General features: G+C 43.6%; 1 protein-coding gene and 1 long non-coding RNA gene across 5 annotated transcripts in view; one reads left to right on the forward strand and one right to left on the reverse strand.

Annotated features, from left to right (window-relative positions):
• LOC115157494 (cell adhesion molecule 3) overlaps nt 1–24,716 on the forward strand; it is an 89,244-nt gene that overhangs the window by 27,097 nt on the left and 37,431 nt on the right. For all 4 annotated transcript variants that reach the window (XM_029705792.1, XM_029705795.1, XM_029705796.1 and 1 more), the window contains exon 3: nt 19,040–19,189. In XM_029705792.1, coding sequence (XP_029561652.1) covers nt 19,040–19,189 — 150 coding nt within the window. The remainder of the gene's footprint in view (nt 1–19,039; nt 19,190–24,716) is intronic.
• LOC115157495 (uncharacterized) lies at nt 7,190–7,990 on the reverse strand. The gene is made up of 2 exons (XR_003868463.1): nt 7,311–7,990; nt 7,190–7,271 (listed from the first exon to the last, which is right to left on the reverse strand). It is a non-coding gene; the product is annotated as an uncharacterized LOC115157495 (long non-coding RNA).

Below are 24,716 nucleotides of genomic sequence, written 5' to 3' on the forward strand. Positions count from 1 at the left end.
CCCAGTCTATAGAATAACAGAACCCAGTCTACAGAATAACAGAACCCAGTCTATAAAATAACAGAACCCAGTCTGCAGAATAACAGGACCCAGTCTACAGAATAACAGAACCCAGTCTACAGAATAACAGAACCCAGTCTACAGAATAAAAGGACCCAGTCTGCAGAATAACAGAACCCAGTCTGCAGAATAATAGAACCCAGTCTACAGAATAACAGAACCCAGTCTACAGAATAACAGAACCCAGTCTACAGAATAACAGAACCCAGTCTATAGAATAACATAACCCAGTCTACAGAATAACAGAAACCAGTCTGCAGAATAACAGAACCCAGTCTGCAGAATAACAGGACCCAGTCTACAGAATAACAGAACCCAGTCTGCAGAATAATAGAACCCAGTCTACAGAATAACAGAACCCAGTCTACAGAATAACAGAACCCAGTGTGCAGAATAATAGAACCCAGTCTACAGAATAACAGAACCCAGTCTATAGAATAACAGAACCCAGTCTGCAGAATAACAGAACCCAGTCTACAGAATAACAGAACCCAGTCTGCAGAATAATAGAACCCAGTCTACAGAATAACAGAACCCAGTCTACAGAATAACAGAACCCAGTCTGCAGAATAACAGAACCCAGTCTACAGAATAACAGAACCCAGTCTGCAGAATAACAGAACCCAGTCTACAGAATAACAGAACCCAGTCTACAGAATAACAGAACCCAGTCTATAGAATAACATAACCCAGTCTGCAGAATAACAGAACCCAGTCTGCAGAATAACAGAACCCAGTCTACAGAATAACAGAACCCAGTCTACAGAATAACAGAACCCAGTCTATAGAATAACAGAACCCAGTCTGCAGAATAACAGAACCCAGTCCGCAGAATAACAGAACCCAGTCTGCAGAATAACAGAACCCAGTCTATAGAATAACAGAACCCAGCTGGGGAACATCAAACTGCATTATCACTGGAACATTACAAGCACAACTCAACATAAAAACAGAACTCAACTTAAAATCACAATTCAACGTAAAAACACAACTAAACTTAAAGCCACAACTCTACATTACAAACACTCTTGCCTCTTCTGATCACCTCTACCCGTCACCCCCTCGCTCCATCTTCCCCTTCAATATAACTATACGGTCTGTTTCTCCTCTATGAGGTCTGTTTCTCCTCTGAGGTCTGTTTCTGCTCTCTCCTCTATGAGGTCTGTCTCTCCTCTGAGGTCTGTTTCTGCTCTCTCCTCTATGAGGTCTGTCTCTCCTCTGAGGTCTGTTTCTGCTCTCTCCTCTATGAGGTCTGTCTCTCCTCTGAGGTCTGTTTCTGCTCTCTCCTCTATGAGGTCTGTCTCTCCTCTCTCCTCTATGAGGTCTGTTTCTCCTCTCTCCTCTGAGGTCTGTTTCTCCTCTCTCCTCTATGAGGTCTGTTTCTCTTCTCTCCTCTATGAGGTCTGTTTCTCCTCTCTCCTCTATGGGGTCTGTTTCTCCTCTCTTCACTATGAGGTCTGTTTCTCCTCTCTCCTCTATGAGGTATGTTTCTCCTCTCTCCTCTATGAGGTCTGTTTCTCCTCTCTCCTCTATGAGGTCTGTTTCTCCTCTCTCCTCTATGAGGTCTGTTTCTCTTCTCTCCTCTATGAGGTCTGTTTCTCCTCTCTCCTCTATGAGGTCTGTTTCTCTTCTCTCCTCTATGAGGTCTGTTTCTCCTCTCTCCTCTATGAGGTCTGTTTCTCCTCTCTCCTCTATGAGGTCTGTTTCTCCTCTCTCCTCTATGAGGTCTGTTTCTCCTCTCTTCACTATGAGGTCTGTTTCTCTTCTCTCCTCTATGAGGTCTGTTTCTCCTCTCTCCTCTATGAGGTCTGTTTCTCCTCTCTCCTCTATGAGGTCTGTTTCTCCTCTCTCCTCTATGAGGTCTGTTTCTCCTCTCTTCACTATGCGGTCTGTTTTTTCCTCTCTCCTCTATGTATTATTCCTCAGACATCTATAGGTACATCCCTCCTGTCCTTTTTGCATTCTCAAAGGACAGACAGACAGACAGACAGACAGACAGACAGACAGACAGAACAAACTCATTTGACTGATATATGGATCTCATAACTCCGGCCTCAGTCATTTTACTTCTTATTTCTTTAAGTGGTTTATTGGCAGGAGCAGTCAGTATATTTGCCAAGGCATTAAGATATCATTATTTCTTCTCTCGCTCTCGCTCTCTCTCTATCTCTCTCTCTCTCTCTCTCTCTCTCTTTCTCGCTCTCTCTCTCTCTCTCTCTCTTTCTCTCTCTCTCTCTCGCTCCTCTCTCCTTTTCTGACATTGGGGTTAGTTCCAGGATGGGGTGGTTTGGTGCTATACTGCTTGAGACTCGGGGGGATGGGCTCTGAGCTAACGATGTTTGACAAGCAGAGAGAGGGCGAGGGGTGGGGTGGGGTGGGGGGGATTGAGAAATATACAGAGAATCAGTTTGTTTGTGATAGGAGTCAGGGTGGGGCCAGCATTCAGTACAGCAGTGTACCTTTAGTTCTAGGTCAAAAACAGTTTTAGGAAACAGAATTGGGAAACACAGGATTGGAAAACACTGCAGTACAGTTTGTTGGTCCAAACCAATTGACCAACACTTAAAGGGCCAATCTGTGATTCATGCATTTGTGGCACATCCAATTTATGATATATAGGAATTGATTTGAATATAACTTCTGAATACCAGGTTCAGAGACTATCCTAATATAGTAGCTTCAAAGGCAGACCAAACCCAATCTCTCTTATGCAGTAAATCAATAGGATGAATCAACCAAACCCAATCTCTCTTATGCAGTAAATCAATAGGATGAATCAACCAAACCCAATCTCTCTTATGCAGTAAATCAATAGGATGAATCAACCAAACCCAATCTCTCTTATGCAGTAAATCAATAGGATGAATCAACCAAACCCAATCTCTCTTATGCAGTAAATCAACATGATGAATCAATCAATAGTATGAATCAATCAATAGGATGAATCAACCAAACCCATTCTCTCTTAAGCAGTAAATCAACATGATGAATCAATCAGGTAGCCTAGTGGTTAGAGCGTTGAGTCAGTAACCGAAAGGTTGCTAGATCGAATCCCCGAGCTGACAAGGTAAAAATTTGTGGTTCTGCCCCTGAACAAGGCAATTAACCCACTGTTCCTAGGCCGTCATTGTAAATAAGGATTTGTTCTTAACTGACTTGCCTAGTTAAATAAAGGTTAAATATCAACAGGATGACTCAACTAAACCCAAGAGGAGGACAGCTGAAGAGGGAGCGTAGAGAAGGGGGGTTGCTGTGTGCTGGATGAAATATGAAGATGGTGCCACACTGTTTAGCTGTGTTTCTGACCCATATCTAAGCATCAGCACAGGCATGACAACCGACTTCATCATGGATGGTATCATTAGACTGTAGCAGGTTTACTGGGACTTATCTTGTTTGTTCTCTTGTTCTCTGTGCTTTTAATCGGTAAATCACCCATTTGCCGCATCAGGATTCGCCTTTGAGGCCTTATGGTGGATATTACTCCTAGAGAGATGACGGGAATGTGATACGGAAGGAGAGACAGTTGGTTTTAAAACAGAGGAGTGGGCTGGGAATGGTTGAATAGATGGGAAGAAAGGTTGACAGAAGGGTAGACTATTGAAAGAGGACTGAAGGGAAGGGTAGACTATTGAAAGAGGACTGAAGGGAAGGGTAGACTATTGAAAGAGGACTGAAGGGAAGGGTAGACTATTGAAAGAGGACTGAAGGGAAGGGTAGACTATTGAAAGAGGACTGAAGGGAAGGGTAGACTATTGAAAGAGGACTGAAGGGAAGGGTAGACTATTGAAAGAGGACTGAAGGGAAGGGCAGACTATTGAAAGAGGACTGAAGGGAAGGGCAGACTATTGAAAGAGGACTGAAGGGAAGGGCAGACTATTGAAAGAGGACTGAAGGGAAGGGCAGACTATTGAAAGAGGACTGAAGGGAAGGGCAGACTATTGAAAGAGGACTGAAGGGAAGGGTAGACTATTGAAAGAGGACTGAAGGGAAGGGTAGACTATTGAAAGAGGACTGAAGGGAAGGGCAGACTATTGAAAGAGGACTGAAGGGAAGGGCAGACTATTGAAAGAGGACTGAAGGGAAGGGCAGACTATTGAAAGAGGACTGAAGGGAAGGGCAGACTATTGAAAGAGGACAGAAGGGAAAATATGAGGAGAGAAAGCTAGACGGAGGATGGTGGAAAAGTGAGAAAGAGACAGATGGATGGTGAGGAGAGGGGTGAAAATGAAAATTGAGAAATGAAAGGGATATTTTTCACTGTCTGTTCTTGGGACAGTGTTTATTAACTTGATCTATTTTATCTCTGAGCCTGAAGCCCTCTCACCTCACCTCTTCTGTCTCTCTCTCACCTCACCTCTTCTGTCTCTCTCTCACCTCACCTCCCCTCTTCTCTCTCTCTCTCTCTCTCTCTCTCTTTCTCTCTCTCTCTCGTAACGCTCTCTCTCCACCCTCTCTTTCTCTCTCTCTCTCTCTATCTCTCTCTCTCTCTCTCTCTCTCTCTCTCACCTTTCCTCTTCTGTCTCTCTCACCTCACCTCTTCTGTCTCTCTCTCTCTCTCTCTCTCTCTCTCTCTCTCTCTCTCTCTCTCTCTCCCTCGCTCTCTCTTTCTCTCCCTCCCCTTGCCTCTCTCTCCACCCTCCTGGTTGTCACTTCGTTCACGCTGCGTTTTGAAAGTGTAAATTGTGTTTCTTTAAATATCTGTTCCTTCCTTAAACGCATAGCTGTGTGGGGAGGAGAAGAGCTTTTAACTCCTGTCTACCAAGGAGAAATCTCTCCACTTTCATGTCATTGTAACACTCACAGTAGTCAGTACAGCTCCTAGAGAGAGACAGGTTAGGTTTCTGTTCAGGAACATATCATATATGCTGCAAGCCAGGGATAGTAAGCCGTGGTTGAGTCCCAATAATCTCTCCTTCCTCCTGAAGTGTGCACTCACTTGTTCACTACCCCACAAATGTAAAAGTACTGTATTAGTGCAAGCATGTGCTATGCTACAGGGAATTTCCATATACCAGTCATGAAGGGAAGTGAACAAGTGCACAGTTTTGGAGAAAGAAAGGCACGATTATTAGGATTCAACCCCTGTAGTCTACTCACTGAGGAAAAAAAGAAACAGGCGACTTTCTTCCAGGGTAGGGGGGAAGTGGGAGTTATTACAGCAATACTAAAGGAATTCTTAAAAGCGTGTAATGTTGTTTGCTTGCATTTCCTCTTTCATGTCCCGACCGGAGTTCCGCTACGGAACACTTAGAACACACAGATGTTCTTCAAGAAGTAAAAAAAAAAAAAAAAAAAAAAAAAATCTGTTTCACTGTCGGTGCGAGGAAGTGATATCGCTACACTGTGGATTTAAAACTGTCTACCGCTGACAATTTCTGTTCTAATTAGACTATTTATAAATGCCATATTTACAGAGGTGAGCAGCTTTCTTTGAGGCATGTCTGGTTCTATATTTGTGATACATTCCAAATGGCATCCTAGTCCCTTTATAGTGCACTGTTGTTTTTTACTATAAAGGGAAGAGGGTGCCATTTGGTTAGACAGAGTCTCTTCCCCCTCAGGAGGTTGAACAAAAGTTCTACAGCTGCACCATTGAGAGCTTATTGACTGGCTGCATCACTGCCTGATATGGCAATAGCACCGCATTGTATCGCTGGCTTTACAGATGGTGGTGTGGACAGCCCAGTACATCACTGGGGCCGAGCTCTCTGCCATCCAGGGCATCTGTATCAGGCGGTGTGGTAGGAAGGCCCGGAATATCATTAAAGAGTCCAACCACCCAAGTCATAGACTATTCTCTCTGCTTCCGTAAGGCAGGCGGTACCAGAGCATCAAGTCTGTCACCAACAGGCTCTTGAACAGCTTTTATCCCCAAGCAATAAGACCGATAAATAGCTAACTAAATAGCTACACAGACTATCTGAGTTAACCTTGTATCCTCATTGACCTTTTTCATTTAAATATTTGTCTCTATGCACACTCACAGGGCCCTACACACACACACACACACACACACACACACACACACACACACACACACACACACACACACACACACACACACTCCATCATCTTCTCACTCACACATAACATGCACATACATTTATACTGACTCTGCACACCCATTCACATACACGCTGCTGCTACTCTGTTTATCTTAAATCCTGTTGCCAAGTCACCTTAAACCTATACATATCTACCTCCATCACTCCAGTATCCCTTCACATCGTAAATATGGTATTGTAACTGACCCTGTACATAGTATGCTTACTTACTTATTGTGTTCTTCATATTTCTTTGAATTTGCAAGAAAGACATTTCACTGTACTTGTGCATGTGATATTACAGTTTTTCCCAATTGCTAAAACACAATTTTGCAAACTAGGCTGGTTTTATCAAAATACTTAACACAATTCACAAAACCACACACCCAAACTGCAAAATACCTCATATATCCTGCATAATGAAGCACTGCAACCAAAACTACATATAGCATTATCAAAATCAAACGTTTGCACCAAATGGCACACACTTCATTCATATTACCAGATTTTTGTCTAACCAACTACACACTGTTGGGCATAATGAAAAGCACTCTCATCTTTAGTATGCTTTGCCATAATACTAAAATAGTTCAAATTGTAGAAAATTCTTCAGACGCACAGAAATATTTGCAGATACACACACATGCTGTTGAAACATTTTATTTTTCACCAAACAAGTCAGTGCAACATATCGTATACCTTCCACCGCCATGCCGAAAAGAACTCTTCTATGGGGTTCAGAAATGGTGAGTATGGTGGGAGGTATTGCACGAGAAATGGTGGGTGGTCAGCAAACCAGTTTTGGACTGGGGCTGCACGATGAAAGCTCACGTTGTCCCATACTACAACATCCTGGGTTCTTTGATGGTCTGCATCATTCATACGCTCTGGTGGTATGAGAATGTTGTGGAGTCTGTCCAGAAATGTGAGAATATGGGCTGTATTGTATGGTCCAAGGTTGGCATGACGGTGGAGGACACCATGCGTATTGGAGATGGCAGCGCACATTGTGATATTCCCACCACGTTGGCCAGGAACATCTATAATGGCTCTGTGGCCAATGACGTTTCTCCCCCTTCTTCTGGTCTTTGCTAGGTTGAACCCAGCCTCATCTATAAAGATGAACTCATGTGGGATTGCATGAGCATCCATTTCCAGTACTCCCTGAAAACAAAGAACAAAAGCAGTCAATATTGTACTTACATCCACATATGCTCGTCTGACCTCTTTGTTTCTTTGAGAGTTTCTCTCAAACGGCACCTTATAAAGTTGTTTCATTCTGATTTGGTTTTGTTTGAGAATGCGAGCCAATGTGGACAGACTGACTAGTTGAATGTTGTTGAATATGGTGTTGTCTTGGATGATGTGGCTTTGAATTTCTCGTAATCTGATTTCATTATTTTCCAAAACCAAGTTTACAATGGCAGCTTCCTGTACCCCGGTGAACATTTGGCCCCTTCCTACACCATGGTTGCGTCTCTCAGTCCTTTAGAAAAACAAAAAAACAAAAATATAGGGCTTGGACAATGCAGCCTAAAGATATTTCCCCCACAGTAGAGTAAATTCTACAGGAAATTTGTGCAGTTAGTGTATGACATCAGCCATTCATGAAGTAAACAGGTGTCACCCAACTGATACACTATGACATGGGGTGTACTACATAGTGTGAAAGAAATGTTGGTTACATACCTGTCCTCCAGTCTAAATGTCCGGATGACACAGGCGACAGTAAAACGGCTCAAGTTGAGCTGCACTCTCTGTCCAGCCTCTCGCATTGTCAGCCCATGGTTGATGACATGATCAAATAAGGTTGCTCTGATTTCATTTGAAAGTTGTTGTCTTCTTTGGCCATGAACTCCTCTACCAGCTCTACCCCTACCTCTCACCCTTCCTCCCCCTCTCATTCTCACCCTCCCTCTTCCTCTTCCTCTCTCTGCAACGGCTTCCATTGTTGTTGTAAAACAAAAGGTGCTCACCTGTGGTCTTTTCATAATGCTTACTTCCTGATTGAAGTGGTAACAATTAACCATTGAGGTGTTTGGCCAGGTGGCACATGTATTGGCCAATTAGCTCATGTAGTGTCATTTTGAATGGCAGTGTTTTGAAATGGCAAACATGTGACTTTATGTCAGATTGTTGTGTCTTATGCAGAGAACCGTGTGCAGTGCATTTAAAAAGTGCCATTTTGAATTGCAAAATGTGTGTAAAGCAGAAAATGTGTTTAGACTTTTGGAGACTTGAGAAGAGGTTTTGCTCTCGGTGTGTCAGTTTAAATAATTGTGCTGTGCATGTCATTTTAGTGTGTTAGCAATTGGTAAAAACTGTAAAACTTCAAACACAGTATCATTAACTCTGGGGGTCCTCCCATTTTCTGGGGCATGTAAAACTCATTTCCTACATTTCTACACAATCTAATATGACCCATGGCCCTTCTAGCTGTCTCTATTTAGCAGTGGTGTTAAAAGTACCCAATTGTCGTACTGGAGTAAAAGTAAAGATACCTTAATAGAAAATGACTCAAGTAAAAGTGAAAGTGAATACTAATTAAGTAAAAGTCTAAAAGTATTTGGTTTTAAATATACTTAAGTATCAAAAGTAAATGTAATTGCTAAAATACACGAAAATATCAAAAGTAAAAGTATAAATAATTTCAAATTCCTTCTATAAAGCAAACCGGATGGCATCATTTTCTTGTTTTTAAAATGTATGATAGCCAGGGGGCATGTTCCAACACATCATTTACAAACAAAGCATGTGTTTAGTGAGTGCCAGATCAGGGGCAGTAGGGATCACTACCAGTCAAAAGTCACTACCAGTCAAAGGTTTGGACACACCTACTCATTCCAGGGTTTTCTTTATTTTGACTATTTTCTACATTGTAGAATAATAGTGAAGACATTAAAACTATGAAATAACACATATGGAATCATGTAGTAACCAAAAAGTGTTAAACAAATCAAAATGTATTTTAGATTTGAGATTCTTCGAAGTAGCCACCCTTTCCATTGATGACAGCTTTGCACACGCTTGGCATTCTCTCAACCAGCTTCATGAGTTAGTCACCTGGAATGGATTTCAGTTAACAGGTGTGCCTTGTTCAAAGTTAATTTGTGGAATTTCTTTCCTTCTTAATGCGTTCGAGCCAATCAGTTGTGTTGTGACAAGTTAGGGGTGACATACAGAAGATAGCCCTATTTGGTAAAAGACCAAGTCCATATTATGGCAAGAACAGCTGAAATAAGCGAAGAGAAATTACAGTCCATCATTACTTTAAGACATGAAGGTCAGTCAATCCGGAAAATTTCTAAAACTTTGTGCAGTCGCAAAAACCATCAAGCGCTATGATGAAACTGGCTCTCATGAGGACCGCCACAGGAAAGTAAGACCCAGAGTTATGTCGGGGGAATATTCTAATCACGTGAGAGAGACTTTGTCATTTCTTCAAACAATCATCTTTATTCAATGTCGATTAATTATTGCAGTAATGAAACCAGTCAACCCAGCAGTCTTGACTGTTGGGCCGAGTAGCCTAACTGATAATGAAAAACAGATCTTATATAGGACCTAAATAATGCTTAGTCAGTCTGGTTCCACTCCTCCCATAAACCACCTTGGTCCATCTCCTGGTTATCTGCACGGGATGTTGTTTTACCCCCAACCTGGCTTGGTTTCCCAGATGCCAGGAAGATGAGACAATGAGGCATTGTTCTAAACTCTTCCAGGCTATCTCTAGCTCAGGTCACACACACCACATCTTGTCTATGAAATGCCTGCTTTAGGTTTTATCACCAAGTCATTGTCAGCTCAAGCTATCTCTAGCAAAACCCATTCACTTGACCATCTCTTTACAGAAACACAGAATTTAACAGAACAGAAATGTCCTACTATTTGTTAAGTATATAATCGTTAACTTGTAATATCAAACAATAACTTATCAAACAATAATTTTTCTTCACAGTTACCTCTGCTGCAGAGGATAATTTCATTAGAGTAACCAGCCTCAGAAATCGGCAATTAACTGCACCTCAGATTGCACCTCACAGAGTTCAAGTAACAGACACATCTCAACATCAACTGTTCAGAGGTGAATGTGGTAATCAGGCCTTAAGGGTAGAATTGCTGCAAAAAAATACACTACTAAAGGACATCAATGAGAAGAAGAGACTTGCTTGGGCCAAGAAACACAAGCAATGGACATTAGACTGGTGGAAATATGTCCTTTGGTCTGATGAGTCCAAATTTGCGATTTTTGGTTCCAACCTCCGTGTCTATGTGAAACGCAGAGTAAGTTAACGCATGATCTCCGCATGTGTGGTTCCCACCGTGAAGCATGGAGGAGGAGGTGTGATGGTCTGGGGTGCTTTGCTGGTGACACTGTCTGTGATTTATTTAGAATTCAAGGCACACTTAACCAGCATGGCTACCACAGTATTCTGCAGCGATATGTCATCCCATCTGGTTTGCGCTTAGTGGGACTATCATTTGTTTTTCAACAGGACAATGACCCAAAACATACCTCCAGGCTGTGTAAGGGCTATTTGACCAAGAAGAGGAATGGAGTGCTGCATCAGATGACCTGGCCTCCGCAGTCACCCGACCTCAACCCAATTGAGATGGTTTGGGATGAGTCGGACCGCAGAGTGAAGGATAAGCAGCCAACAAGTGCTCAGCATATGTGGGGACTCCTTCAAGACTGTTGGAAAAGCATTCCTCATGAAGCTGGTTGAGAGAATGCCAAGAGTGTGCAAAGCTGTCATCAAGGCAAAGGGTGGCTACTTTGAAGAGTCTAAAATCTAAAATATATTTTGATTTGTAAGTCTGAATGTTGGAGTGTGTCCCTGGCTATCTGTACATAAAAAAATAAAATGGTGCCATCTGGTTTGCTTAATGTAAGGAATTTGAAATTATTTATACTTTTTACTTTTGATACTTAAGTATATTTTAAACCAAATACTTTGACTTTTCCTCAAGTAAAATTTTACTGGGTGACTTTTTACATTTTCTATGAAGTTCTCTTTACTTTTACTCAAGTATGACAATTGGGTACTTTTTCCACCACTGCTGAAGTAGTACTTTCAACTATTTTTACTTAAGTACTCCACTGCTATTTAGAACAACATAAAGTAAGCAAAAATGCCCACAATTATCAAGCTAGGTATGAGATCATTATTAAATATGTTTAAGTGATTGATAAGACTGAACTAGATCAATGATAATTCAATAATCAATATTGTGTTGCAACTTTAACCAATAGCCTAACAAATTAGCAACTCTTACAAATAAAGTACAAAGACTTAACTTTTGTCTTTGTCTTTATTAAGAAATCCTCTATTTCAAACTTCAACCAGACCGCCAGCCAGCCTGAGCCGCATGCACGCCCAACCCCTACCAGTCTAGTCAATAACACAACACTCTTCCCGACCCCCACCAGTCTAGTCAATAACTCAACTCTCTCCCCAACCCCCACCAGTCTAGTCAATAACTCAACACTCTTCCCGACCCCCACCAGTCTAGTCAATAACTAAACTCTCTCCCCAACCCCCACCAGTCTAGTCAATAACTCAACTCTCTCCCCAACCCCCACCAGTCTAGTCAATAACTCAACTCTCTCCCCAACCCCCACCAGTCTAGTCAATAACTCAACTCTCTCCCCGACCCCCACCAGTCTAGTCAATAACTAAACTCTCTCCCCAACCCCCACCAGTCTAGTCAATAACTCATCTCTCTCCCCAACCCCCACCAGTCTAGTACATAACTCAACTCTCTCCCCAACCCCCACCAGTCTAGTCAATAACTAAACTCTCTCCCCAACCCCCACCAGTCTAGTCAATAACTCATCTCTCTCCCCAACCCCCACCAGTCTAGTCAATAACTCAACTCTCTCCCCGACCCCCACCAGTCTAGTCAATAACTCAACTCTCTCCCCGACCCCCACCAGTCTAGTCAATAACTCAACTCTCTCCCCGACCCCCACCAGTCTAGTCAATAACTCATCTCTCTCCCCAACCCCCACCAGTCTAGTACATAACTCAACTCTCTCCCCAACCCCCACCAGTCTAGTCAATAACTAAACTCTCTCCCCAACCCCCACCAGTCTAGTCAATAACTCATCTCTCTCCCCAACCCCCACCAGTCTAGTCAATAACTCAACTCTCTCCCCGACCCCCACCAGTCTAGTCAATAACTCAACTCTCTCCCCGACCCCCACCAGTCTAGTCAATAACTCAACTCTCTCCCCGACCCCCACCAGTCTAGTCAATAACTCAACTCTCTCCCCGACCCCCACCAGTCTAGTCAATAACTAAACTCTCTCCCCGACCCCCACCAGTCTAGTCAATAACTCAACTCTCTCCCCGACCCCCACCAGTCTAGTCAATAACTCAACTCTCTCCCCAACCCCCACCAGTCTAGTCAATAACTCAACTCTCTCCCCGACCCCCACCAGTCTAGTCAATAACTAAACTCTCTCCCCAACCCCCACCAGTCTAGTCAATAACTCATCTCTCTCCCCAACCCCCACCAGTCTAGTCAATAACTCATCTCTCTCCCCAACCCCCACCAGTCTAGTCAATAACTCATCTCTCTCCCCAACCCCCACCAGTCTAGTCAATAACTCAACTCTCTCCCCGACCCCCACCAGTCTAGTCAATAACTCAACTCTCTCCCCGACCCCCACCAGTCTAGTCAATAACTCAACTCTCTCCCCGACCCCCACCAGTCTAGTCAATAACTCAACTCTCTCCCCGACCCCCACCAGTCTAGTCAATAACTCAACTCTCTCCCCGACCCCCACCAGTCTAGTCAATAACTCATCTCTCTCCCCGACCCCCACCAGTCTAGTCAATAACTCAACTCTCTCCCCGACCCCCACCAGTCTAGTCAATAACTCAACTCTCTCCCCGACCCCCACCAGTCTAGTCAATAACTCAACTCTCTCCCCGACCCCCACCAGTCTAGTCAATAACTCAACTCTCTCCCCGACCCCCACCAGTCTAGTCAATAACTCATCTCTCTCCCCGACCCCCACCAGTCTAGTCAATAACTCAACTCTCTCCCCGACCCCCACCAGTCTAGTCAATAACTCAACTCTCTCCCCGACCCCCACCAGTCTAGTCAATAACTCAACTCTCTCCCCGACCCCCACCAGTCTAGTCAATAACTAAACTCTCTCCCCAACCCCCACCAGTCTAGTCAATAACTCAACTCTCTCCCCGACCCCCACCAGTCTAGTCAATAACTATACTCTCTCCCCAACCCCCACCAGTCTAGTCAATAACTCAACTCTCTCCCCGACCCCCACCAGTCTAGTCAATAACTAAACTCTCTCCCCAACATCTTCCTTCTCATTTTTTTTATATCTCAAGGGAAAGGCTTGGAAAACAAAAACTTAATAAAAACACACATACACCTACACATTATCACACAGAAACAGTACATTCTCTATATACAGTGGCAAGAAAAAGTATGTGAACCCTTTGGAATTATTTGGATTTCTGCATAAATTGGTCATACAATTGGATCTGATCTTCATCTAAGTCACAACAACAGACAAACACAGTCTGCTTAAACTAATAACACACAAATTATTGTATTTTTCTTGCCTATATTGAATACATAATTTAAACATTCACAGTGTAGGTTGGAAAAAGTATGTGAACCCCTAGGCTAATGACTTCTCCAAAAGCTGATTGGAGTCAGGAGTCAGCTAACCTGGAGTACAATCACTGAGACGAGATTAGAGATGTTGGTTAGAGCTGCCCTGCCCTGTATAAAACACTCACAAAATTCAAGTTTGCTATTCACAAGAAGCATTGCCTGGTGTGAACCATGCCTCGAACAAAAGAGATCTCAGAAGACCCAAGATTAAGAATTGTTGACTTGCATAAAGCTTGCATAAAGGGTTACAAAAGTATCTCTAAAAGCCTTGATGTTCATCAGTCCATGGTAAGACAAATTGTCTATAAATGGAGAAAGTTCAGCACTGTTGCTACTCTCCCTACGAGTGGCAATCCTGCAAAGATGACTGCAAGAGCACAGCGGAGAATGCTCAATGAGGCTAAGAAGAATCCTAGAGTGTCAGCTAAAGACTTACAGAAATCTCTGGAACATGCTAACATCTCTGTTGACGAGTCTACGATACGTAAAACACTAAACAAGAATGGTGTTCATGGGAGGACACCACAGACGAAGCCACTGCTGTCTAAAAAAACATTGCTGCACGTCTGAAGTTCGCAAAAGAGCATCTGGATGTTCTACAGCGCTGCTGGCAAAATATTCTGTGGACAGATTAAACTAAAGTTGAGTTGTTTGGAAGGAACACACAAAACTATGTGTGGAGAAAAAAAGGAACAGCACACCAACATCAAAACCTCATCCCAACTGTAAAGTATGGTGAAGGGAGAATCATGGTTTGGAGCTGCTTTTCTGCCTCAGGGCCTGGAGAGCTTGCTATCATTGACGGAAAAATGAATTCCCAAGTTTATCAATACATTTTGCAGGAGAGTGTAAGGCTATCTGTCCGCCAATTGAAGCTCATCAGAAGTTGGGTGATGCAACAGGACAACAACCCAAAACACAGAAGTAAATCAACAACAGTATGGCTTCAACAGAAGAAAATATGCCTTCTGGTGTGGCCCAGTCAGAGTCCTGACCTCAACCCGATGGAGATGCTGTGGCATGACCTCAAGAAAGCGGTTCACACCAGACATCCCAAGAATATTGCTGAACTGAAACAGTTTTGTAAAGAATGACCTCCTGAAAGCAGGTCTGATCCGCAACTACAGAAAACATTTGGTTGAGGTTATTGCTGCCAAAAGAGGGTCAACCAGTTATTAAATCCAAGGGTTCACATACTTTTTCCACCCTGCTCTGTAAATGTTTACACGGTGTGTTCAATAAAGACATAAAATGTATTATTGTTTGTGTGTTATTAGTTTAAGCAGACTGTGCTTGTCTATTTTTGTGACTTAGATGAAGATCAGATCAAATTTTATGACAACTTTATGCAGAAGTCCAGGTAATTCCAAAGGGTCACATCCTTTTTCTTGCCACTGTAGTTCATATCATAGGCCTATTAGTACAGTAGAGCTATTTTTACTTGCACACAATATAGCTGGGTCACCCCATCCTGCCCCTAGGGGCCCATGGCCCTGCAGCGCCCCAACCCAACACACCCCACTTTGCTTCAGGATCTTAGTGAAACATTCATTATTGGCTTCAGGTATGTTAGGCCAAGGCCAGTGACAACCAACAGTGAGTGCGGCAGACCCCTGGGGACCGGACTGAGCAGCCCAGCAGCTAGGGATTACCTAAATAGATATCTCCTCTGATGTGGACATGTTTTAAATACAGACTCCTTTTTTCATACAGCATTCCATATAAGGCATCCAGACCTTATGAATGTTTCCCAGTGTACCCCTAATCTGGTAATAAATCAAATCTAGTGATGCATAACTTGACATTTCTGCCATCCATTGTAGGAGGATAATGAACCTTCATATTAATGGTAATTCATTTCTTAGCCCCTATAAATACTAGGTTGCACAGTTTCTTCTGATAACAGTCTCCGGTATCAACATTTTCAAGCAAACAAAAACAGGTAGAAGGGAGAATCTGCAGACATGCTGAGATAAAAGAAGATACTCTTTGCCAGAATTCAGCCAGCCTTCACAAGACCATAACATATGCAAATATGTCCCCTTTACACCTCCAGCAGAATAATTTAATTTCCGAGTGCCTGATATTCAGTTTCACTGGCATATAGTACGTTCAATGGATGGTCTTAAACGGCAGTAATTTATGTCAGACTATATGAACATGACTGAGCATTCTAACATACAGTTGGAGTCGGAGGTTTACATACACCTTAGCCAAAAACATTTAAACTCAGTTTTTCACAATTCCTGACATTTAATCCTCGTAAAAATTCCCTGTCTTAGGTCAGTTAGGATCACCACTTTATTTTAAGAATATGAAATGTCAGAATAATAGTAGCAAGAATGATTAATTTCAGCTTTTATTTCTTTCATCACATTCCCAGTGATTCAGAAGTTTACATACACTCAATTAGTATTTGGTAGCGTTGCCTTTAATAAATTGTTTAACTTGGGTCAAACGTTTCAGGTAGCCTTCCACAAGTTTCTCAGAATAAATTGGGTGAATTTTGACTGATTCCTCCTGACAGAACTGGTGTAACTGAGTCAGGTTTGTAGGCCTCCTTGCTCGCACACACTTTTTCAGTTCTTCCCACACATTTTCTATAGGATTGAGGTCAGGGCTTTGTGATGGCCACTCCAGTACCTTGACTTTGTTGTCCTTAAGCCATTTTGCCACAACTTTGGAAGTATGCTTGAGGTCATTGTCCATTTGGAAGACCCATTTGCGACCAAGCTTTAACTTCCTGACTGATGTCTTGAGATGTTGCTTCAATATATCCACATAATTTTCCTCCCTCATGATGCCATCTATTTTGTGAAGTGCACCAGTCCCTCCTGCCGCAAAGCACCCCCACAACATGATGCTGCCACCCCCGTGCTTCAAGGTTGGGATGGTGTTCTTCGGCTTGCAAGCCACCCTTTTCCTCCAAACATAATGATGGTCATTATGGCCAAACAATTCTATTTTTGTTTCATCAGACCAGAGGACATTTCTCCAAAAAGTACGATCTTTGTCCCCATGTGCAGTTACAAACCGTAGTCTGGCTTTTTTATGGCGGTTTTTGAGCAGTGGCTTCTTCCTTGCTGAGTGGCCTTTCAGGTTATGTCGATATTGGACTCGTTTTACTGTGGATATAGATACTTTTATACCTGTGTCCTCCAGCATCTTCACAAGGTGCTTTGCTGTTGTTCTGGGATTGATTTGCACTTTTCACACCAAAGTACATTTATCTCTAGGAGACAGAACGCGTCTCCTTCCTGAGCGGTATGACGCTGCGTGGTCCCATGGTGTTTATACTTATGTACTATTGTTTGTACAGATGAACGTGGTACCTTCAGGCGTTTGGAAATTGCTCCCAAGGATGAACCAGACTTGTGGAGGTCTACACTTTTTTTCTGAGGTGTTGGCTGATTTCTTTTGATTTTCCCATGATGTCAAGCGAAGAGGTACTGACTTTGAAGGTAGGCCTTGAAATACATCCACAGGTACACCTCCAATTGACTCAAATGATGTCAATTAGCCTAACAGAAGCTTCTAAAGCCATGACATCATTTTCTGGAGTTTTCCAAGCTGTTTAAAGGCACAGTCAACTTAGTGTATGTAAACTTCTGACCCACTGGAATTGTGATACAGTGAAATAATCTATCTGTAAACAATTGTTGGAAAAATCACTTGTGTCATGCACAAAGTAGATGTCCTAACCGACTTGCCAAATCTATAGTTTGTTAACGAGAAATTTGTGGAGTGGTTGAAAAACAAGTTTTAATGACTCCAACCTAAGTGTATGTTAACTTCCGACTTCAACTGTATCTGTATCTTCATCAATAGCGTCTCCCAGGTCTTCCTAACATTTTTGTTTGACATATTTTATGTCATTGGGTAAAGCCTCTATCAACCCCTGATACGGTGTGGAAATCAAATTTAGAGATTTGTCAGACTGCCTTAAAATAGTTTCAATCTTTGAAAAGAAGGGAAATAGCTTGGGAAACGGATTAATTAATACATTTACATTGCTATACTGACTAATAAAAAAACATATATTTAATGGTTTGGCCTCTGGTTTCATTGTTTTATTCAGGTGTAGTGTGACTGAGGCAAAAAGAATTGCTAACTTTAGCCAACTTTTGGCTAGCTCTAGCTAATGGTACAATGGTACGTCATCAAAATTACTTCTGTTGAAACGGGAAAAAACAAAGGCTACAAACATTTCCATACACACAACAGCTGTTAGATACTGCGACCTGACAGATAGCTAGCTAGAGGCTAGCTAGAGCTGAACTGGCTGTGGTAGCTACTAGCTAGCTAGCTGCTAGTAGTTCATTCACTTCAGTGAAGATGGGATGAAACGTTAGCTAACGTAACATGTCAGTTATACTACTAGCTTAGCACTAGGAATAAATAAAACAAAATCTGTCAAACAGCTGTTACCTTGCCAGCTAGATCAGTCAATTTAAGAGTAGACAGTTTCTGCTCTGCTTGCTTTTAGAACTCAGAGAAAAAGCGCAACACAGACAGCAGCTGCCTCTGTTCATCTCTCTCGTGCTGGTCCAATATGCCAGCCTTCCAGAAGCTTTGCCTTCACACTGTCTGTCCCTGTGAGGTCATAAATCCACCCGCCTGAAACCAGAAAACAGCCTACCTGACCACTCTGAGGCGTCCGCATGATCCTGAACCACACTGGTGCCACGTTTTGTATCTCAGTACAATGATAAAACTGGAGGGGGGGGGGGGGGGGGGTGACAAAAATGCAATTTCACAAAGTGTGTGTGTGTGTGGGGGGGGGGTTCATGGCACCCGTCCCCATCCCAAGTGAACGTTGCTCCCATACTCCTCATCACGCCTCTCCTTCAGTGACTATGTCCCAAATGGCACCCTATTCTCTACATAATGCACAACGTACACCCTATGGGCCCTGGTCAAAGCAGGGCACTCTATAGGGACAAGGGGTTCCATTTGGGAGGCAGCCAGTGAAAGTACCTCGCAGGATGTGTGTCTGGCTCGTCCGGCTAGTTATAGACTCATCAGTCTTACATAGAAAGCCTCATGGCTACTGCTGCGCCATTTATCATCCTATCTGTTTTCCCTCTCTATGGTTGTGTCTCCAAAATGTCACCTTATTCCCTATTTAGTGCACTACCTTAAACCAGAGCCAACAATACACCCTACCTGTCCAGAGCCATTTGGGATACAACCTACCTGTCCAGGGCTCTGACAGTAACTGAAATGACCACCTCTATCTGACCTCTTTGTTTCCCTCTCTTCTCTGTGTTGCCTAGACGATGACCCCTTGCAGCCGGTGACCCAGGACGAGACGGTGTCTGTGGGCGGCACGGTAACCCTGACCTGCCGGGTGGCAGCGAGTGACAACTCCTCCCTGCAGTGGTCCAACACGGCCCAACAGACCTTGTACTTTGGAGAGAAGAGAGGTGAGAGAGAGGGAGGGAGGGAGGGAGAGAGAGAGGTTTGTGTGTGTGTTTGAGAGAAAGAGGGAGGAAGAGGAGTGTGATAGATCGTGAGAGACAGGAAAGGGGAAAAGACAGTGTGTTAAAAAGAAAGAGTGAGAGAGAGACAGAGAGAGAGTTTAAGAGTAGGGTTGTGACGGTCATGGAATTTTGGATGACTGTAATTGGTCAGAGAAATGACTGCGGTCTCCGTAAATAACCCTTAGAATAGATAAAAATGCAAACTAACTGTTGTGGCTGTCTACTACCCTCTGAGAGGATCTGGTCTCAACCAGCCACAGTGCTGAACCAGATCCTGACCCATCACACTGACTCTCAGACAACAGACTAGCCCCATCACACTGACTCTGAGACAACAGTCTAGCCCCATCACACTGACTCTCAGACAACAGTCTAGCCCCATCACACTGACTCTGAGACAACAGTCTAGCCCCATCACACTGACTCTGAGACAACAGTCTAGCCCCATCACACTGACTCTCAGACAACAGTCTAGCCCCATCACACTGACTCTGAGACAACAGTCTAGCCCCATCACACTGACTCTCAGACAACAGTCTAGCCCCATCACACTGACTCTGAGACAACAGTCTAGCCCCATCACACTGACTCTCAGACAACAGTCTAGCCCCATCACGCTGACTCTCAGACAACAGTCTAGCCCCATCACACTGACTCTCAGACAACAGTCTAGCCCCATCACACTGACTCTCAGACAACAGTCTAGCCCCATCACACTGACTCTGAGACAACAGTCTAGCCCCATCACACTGACTCTGAGACAACAGTCTAGCCCCATTACACTGACTCTCAGACAACAGTCTAGCCCCATCACACTGACTCTGAGACAACAGTCTAGCCCCATTACACTGACTCTCAGACAACAGTCTAGCCCCATCACACTGACTCTGAGACAACAGTCTAGCCCCATTACACTGACTCTCAGACAACAGTCTAGCCCCATCACACTGACTCTGAGACAACAGTCTAGCCCCATTACACTGACTCTCAGACAACAGTCTAGCCCCATCACACTGACTCTGAGACAACAGTCTAGCCCCATCACACTGACTCTCAGACAACAGTCTAGCCCCATCACACTGACTCTCAGACAACAGTCTAGCCCCATCACACTGACTCTCAGACAACAGTCTAGCCCCATCACACTGACTCTCAGACAACAGTCTAGCCCCATCACACTGACTCTCAGACAACAGTCTAGCCCCATCACACTGACTCTGAGACAACAGTCTAGCCCCATCACACTGACTCTGAGACAACAGTCTAGCCCCATTACACTGACTCTCAGACAACAGTCTAGCCCCATCACACTGACTCTGAGACAACAGTCTAGCCCCATTACACTGACTCTCAGACAACAGTCTAGCCCCATCACACTGACTCTGAGACAACAGTCTAGCCCCATTACACTGACTCTCAGACAACAGTCTAGCCCCATCACACTGACTCTGAGACAACAGTCTAGCCCCATTACACTGACTCTCAGACAACAGTCTAGCCCCATCACACTGACTCTCAGACAACAGTCTAGCCCCATCACACTGACTCTGAGACAACAGTCTAGCCCCATCACACTGACTCTCAGACAACAGTCTAGCCCCATCACACTGACTCTGAGACAACAGTCTAGCCCCATCACACTGACTCTCAGACAACAGTCTAGCCCCATCACACTGACTCTGAGACAACAGACTAGCCCCATCACATACACACACACACACACACACACACACACACACACACACACACACACACACACACACAAACATAAATAAAATAAAATACAATAAGGGGTAGATTTTACCGTGAAATGCTTACAAGCCTTTTCCAACGTAGGGTAAATAAATAAATAGTAATAGAAATGGAATAAAATACACAAGAATGGAGCTATATACAGGAAGTAGCAGATCACTGTGGAGCTATATACAGGAAGTAGCAGATCAATGTGGAGCTATATACAGGAAGTACCAGATCACTGTGGAGCTATATACAGGAAGTAGCAGATCACTGTGGTGCTATATACAGGAAGTTCCAGATCACTGTGGAGCTATATACAGGAAGTACCAGATCAATGTGGAGCTATATTCAGGAAGTATCAGATCAATGTGGAGCTATATACAGGAAGTACCATATCACTGTGGAGCTATATACAGGATGTACCAGATCAATGTGGAGCTATATACACGAAGTACCAGTACCAGATCACTGTGGAGCTATATACAGGAAGTACCATATCACTGTGGAGCTATATACAGGAAGTACCAGATCACTGTGGAGCTATATACAGGAAGTACCAGATCAATGTGGAGCTATATACAGGAAGTACCAGATCAATGTGGAGCTACACATGGTCATTCCATACTTTGAATCAGGTAGCATTTGTGTTAAAAAAAGGTGACCCATTTTTCCCGTGTCCAAGGGCATTGAAATATTTTATATTGATTTATACACTTTGTTCTGTTGGAATTTAGAATTCCCAAATCAAAGCTTTTGATTAAAGTACCAGATCACTGTGGAGCTAAATATAGGAAGTACCAGTGTCAGATCAATGTGGAGCTTTTTACAGGAAGTACCAGATCAATGTGGAGCTATATACAGGAAGTACCATATCACTGTGGAGCTATATACAGGAAGTACCATATCACTGTGGAGCTATATACAGGAAGTACCAGATCAATGTGGAGCTATATACAGGAAGTACCAGATCAATGTGGAGCTATATACAGGAAGTACCAGTACCAGATCAATGTGGAGCTATATACAGGAAGTATCAGATGACTGTGGAGCTATATACAGGAAGTACCAGTAGCAGATCACTGTGGAGCTTTATCCAGGAAGTACCAGATCCTAAAAGTATTTGGTTTTAAATATACTTAAGTATCAAAAGTAAATGTAATTGCAAAAATATACCTAAGTATCAAAGACCACTGTATATAACCCACCTGAACAAGGACCCGAATTGATATCCATAATGCTTAACCTACTTATCAGGCCCTTGGACTAGTTGTGAGGAGTCCATGTTACCGCAGAAACGGACTCAACCGCATGAATACCTGGTCGTCCCGTCTTACATTTACATTACATTTACGTCATTTAGCAGACGCTCTTATCCAGAGCGACTTACAAATTAGTCTTCAGCCAGCTGTTCGTTATGACGGTCATTTTATTTTCATCCATAACCCTTGGTTACACAATATTACAGTAATTGTGCCAGCCCTAACCGTGGTATGTCCTTGTAGCCTATATTATGTTCAGGTCTAGATCAATAACAATACTGTGTAAGTAGACATAGCTGTCATTGTTTCTGAAATGCAATATTCTGCCTCTCACAAATCATATTATTCCCAATAAAGGAGATGGAGGAGAGATTAAGAGAGAGAGATGATGAAAGAGAACGAGAGATGGAGAGAGAGAAAGACAGACAGACAGAGAGAGAGAGAAAGAGAGAGAGAAAGAGAGAGGCAGATAAAGAGAAAGAGCAAAAGAGAGAGGTGAATAAGAGAGTTAGAGAGAAAGAATGAGAAAAGGGGAAGGAAAAGTGAATTAGGGACATATAGTTTTCGGGGAGGGTCCGGAGGGAGCAGGGGAGCACACAGAAGCTACATGAAGACAAATTAACAGACCTTGGTTACTGATAAACCATGAAGAGGAAGCACTGGCAGAGACACAGACAGACAGCTGGGATGTTAAGCATACTTTGCAGACACACAGACACTGGCAGAGATAGTCATGCTATGCAGAGAGAAAGACACAGAGACAGAGAGAGAAAAGCCACCGTAGGCAGACCTGGCTCTCAAGAGAAGACAGGCTATGTGCACACTGCCCACAAAATGAGGTGGGAACTGAGCTGCACTTTCTAACCTGCCAAATGTACGACCATATTAGAGAGACATATTTCCTTCAGATTACACAGAGCCACAAAGAATTCGAAAGCAAATCCAATTTTAATAAACTCCCATACCTATTGGGTGAAATACCACAGTGTGCAATCACAGCAGCAAGATGTGTGACCTGTTGCCACAAGAAAAGGGCAACCAGTGAAGAACAAAGAGAGACAGAGAGAGAGGCTTGCTGCAGAGAGAGACAAAGAGACAGAGAGAGAGACATGGAGACAGAGAGAGGCATGCTGCAGAGACAGAGAGAGAGACATAGAGACAGAGAGAAGCATGCTGCAGAGAGAGACAGAGAGACAGAGAGAGACATAGAGACAGAGAGAGGCATGCTGCAGAGAGAGACAGAGACAGAGAGAGGCATGCTTCAGAGAGAGACATAGAGACAGAGAGGCATGCTGCAGAGAGAGACAGAGACAGAGAGAGGCATGCTTCAGAGAGAGACATAGAGACAGAGAGAGGCATGCTGCAGAGAGAGACAGAGACAGAGACATAGAGACAGAGAGAGGCATGCTTCAGAGAGAGACATAGAGACAGAGAGGCATGCTTCAGAGAGAGACATAGAGACAGAGAGACAGAGAGAGACAGAGACAGAGAGAGACAGAGAGACAGAGAGAGAGACATGCTATAGAGAGAGGCATAGAGACAGAGAGAGAGAGAGACATAGAGACAGAGAAAGAGAGACATTCTACAGAGAGAGACATGCTACACAGAGAGACAGGGAGAGACATAGAGACAGAGAGAGACATAGAGACATAGAGACAGAGAGAGACATAGAGACAGAGAGAGACATGCTTCAGAGAGAGACATAGAGACAGAGAGAGAGACATGCTACAGAGAGAGATAGTTGTTGTTATGTGCATCACTTTAATTACAATATAATTATAATCACTTCGCTTTGGCAACATTGACCTTGTCATTCATGCCATTGAAGCATATTGCATTTGAAAGAGAGGGACACACACACACACTCACACACACACACACACACACACACACACACACACACACACACACACACACACACACACACACACACACACACACACACACACACACACACACACACACAGGAAGTCAGATAGACACACACACACACGTCTGCATCTTAGACAGATACACACAGAGAAAGACAGACAGGTAAACAGAAATACAGAAAGACGGAGTCCGAGAGAGAGATGGGGGAGAGGGAGAGAGAGAGAGAGAGAGGAGAGGAGGGAGGGGGAGAGGTGTGTTTATGTTGGAGAAGAAGAGAGTGCAGGGGAGAGAGGGGGAGAGAGAGGAGAGGAGAGGAGAGGAGAGGAGAGGAGAGGAGAGGAGAGGAGGGAGGAGAGAGAGAGAGATAGAGAGAGAGAGAGAGAGAGTGGATTTGAGGGAGGAAGGGAGTTAATGTGGGGAGAAGAGGAGAGGAGAGAGAGAGGAGGAGGAGAGGAGGGACAAAGGAGGGAGAGAGAGGAGAGAGGAGGTAGAGAGAGAGAGGAGAGAGAGGACAGGAGAGGATAGGATAGGATAGGATAGGAGAGGAGAGGAGAGGAGAGGAGGAGGAGAGGAGGGAGAGGGAAGAGAGAGAGAGGAGGGGG

Source organism: Salmo trutta, chromosome 21 (genome assembly GCF_901001165.1).
Source record: "Salmo trutta chromosome 21, fSalTru1.1, whole genome shotgun sequence".
Lineage (NCBI taxonomy): Eukaryota > Metazoa > Chordata > Actinopteri > Salmoniformes > Salmonidae > Salmo > Salmo trutta.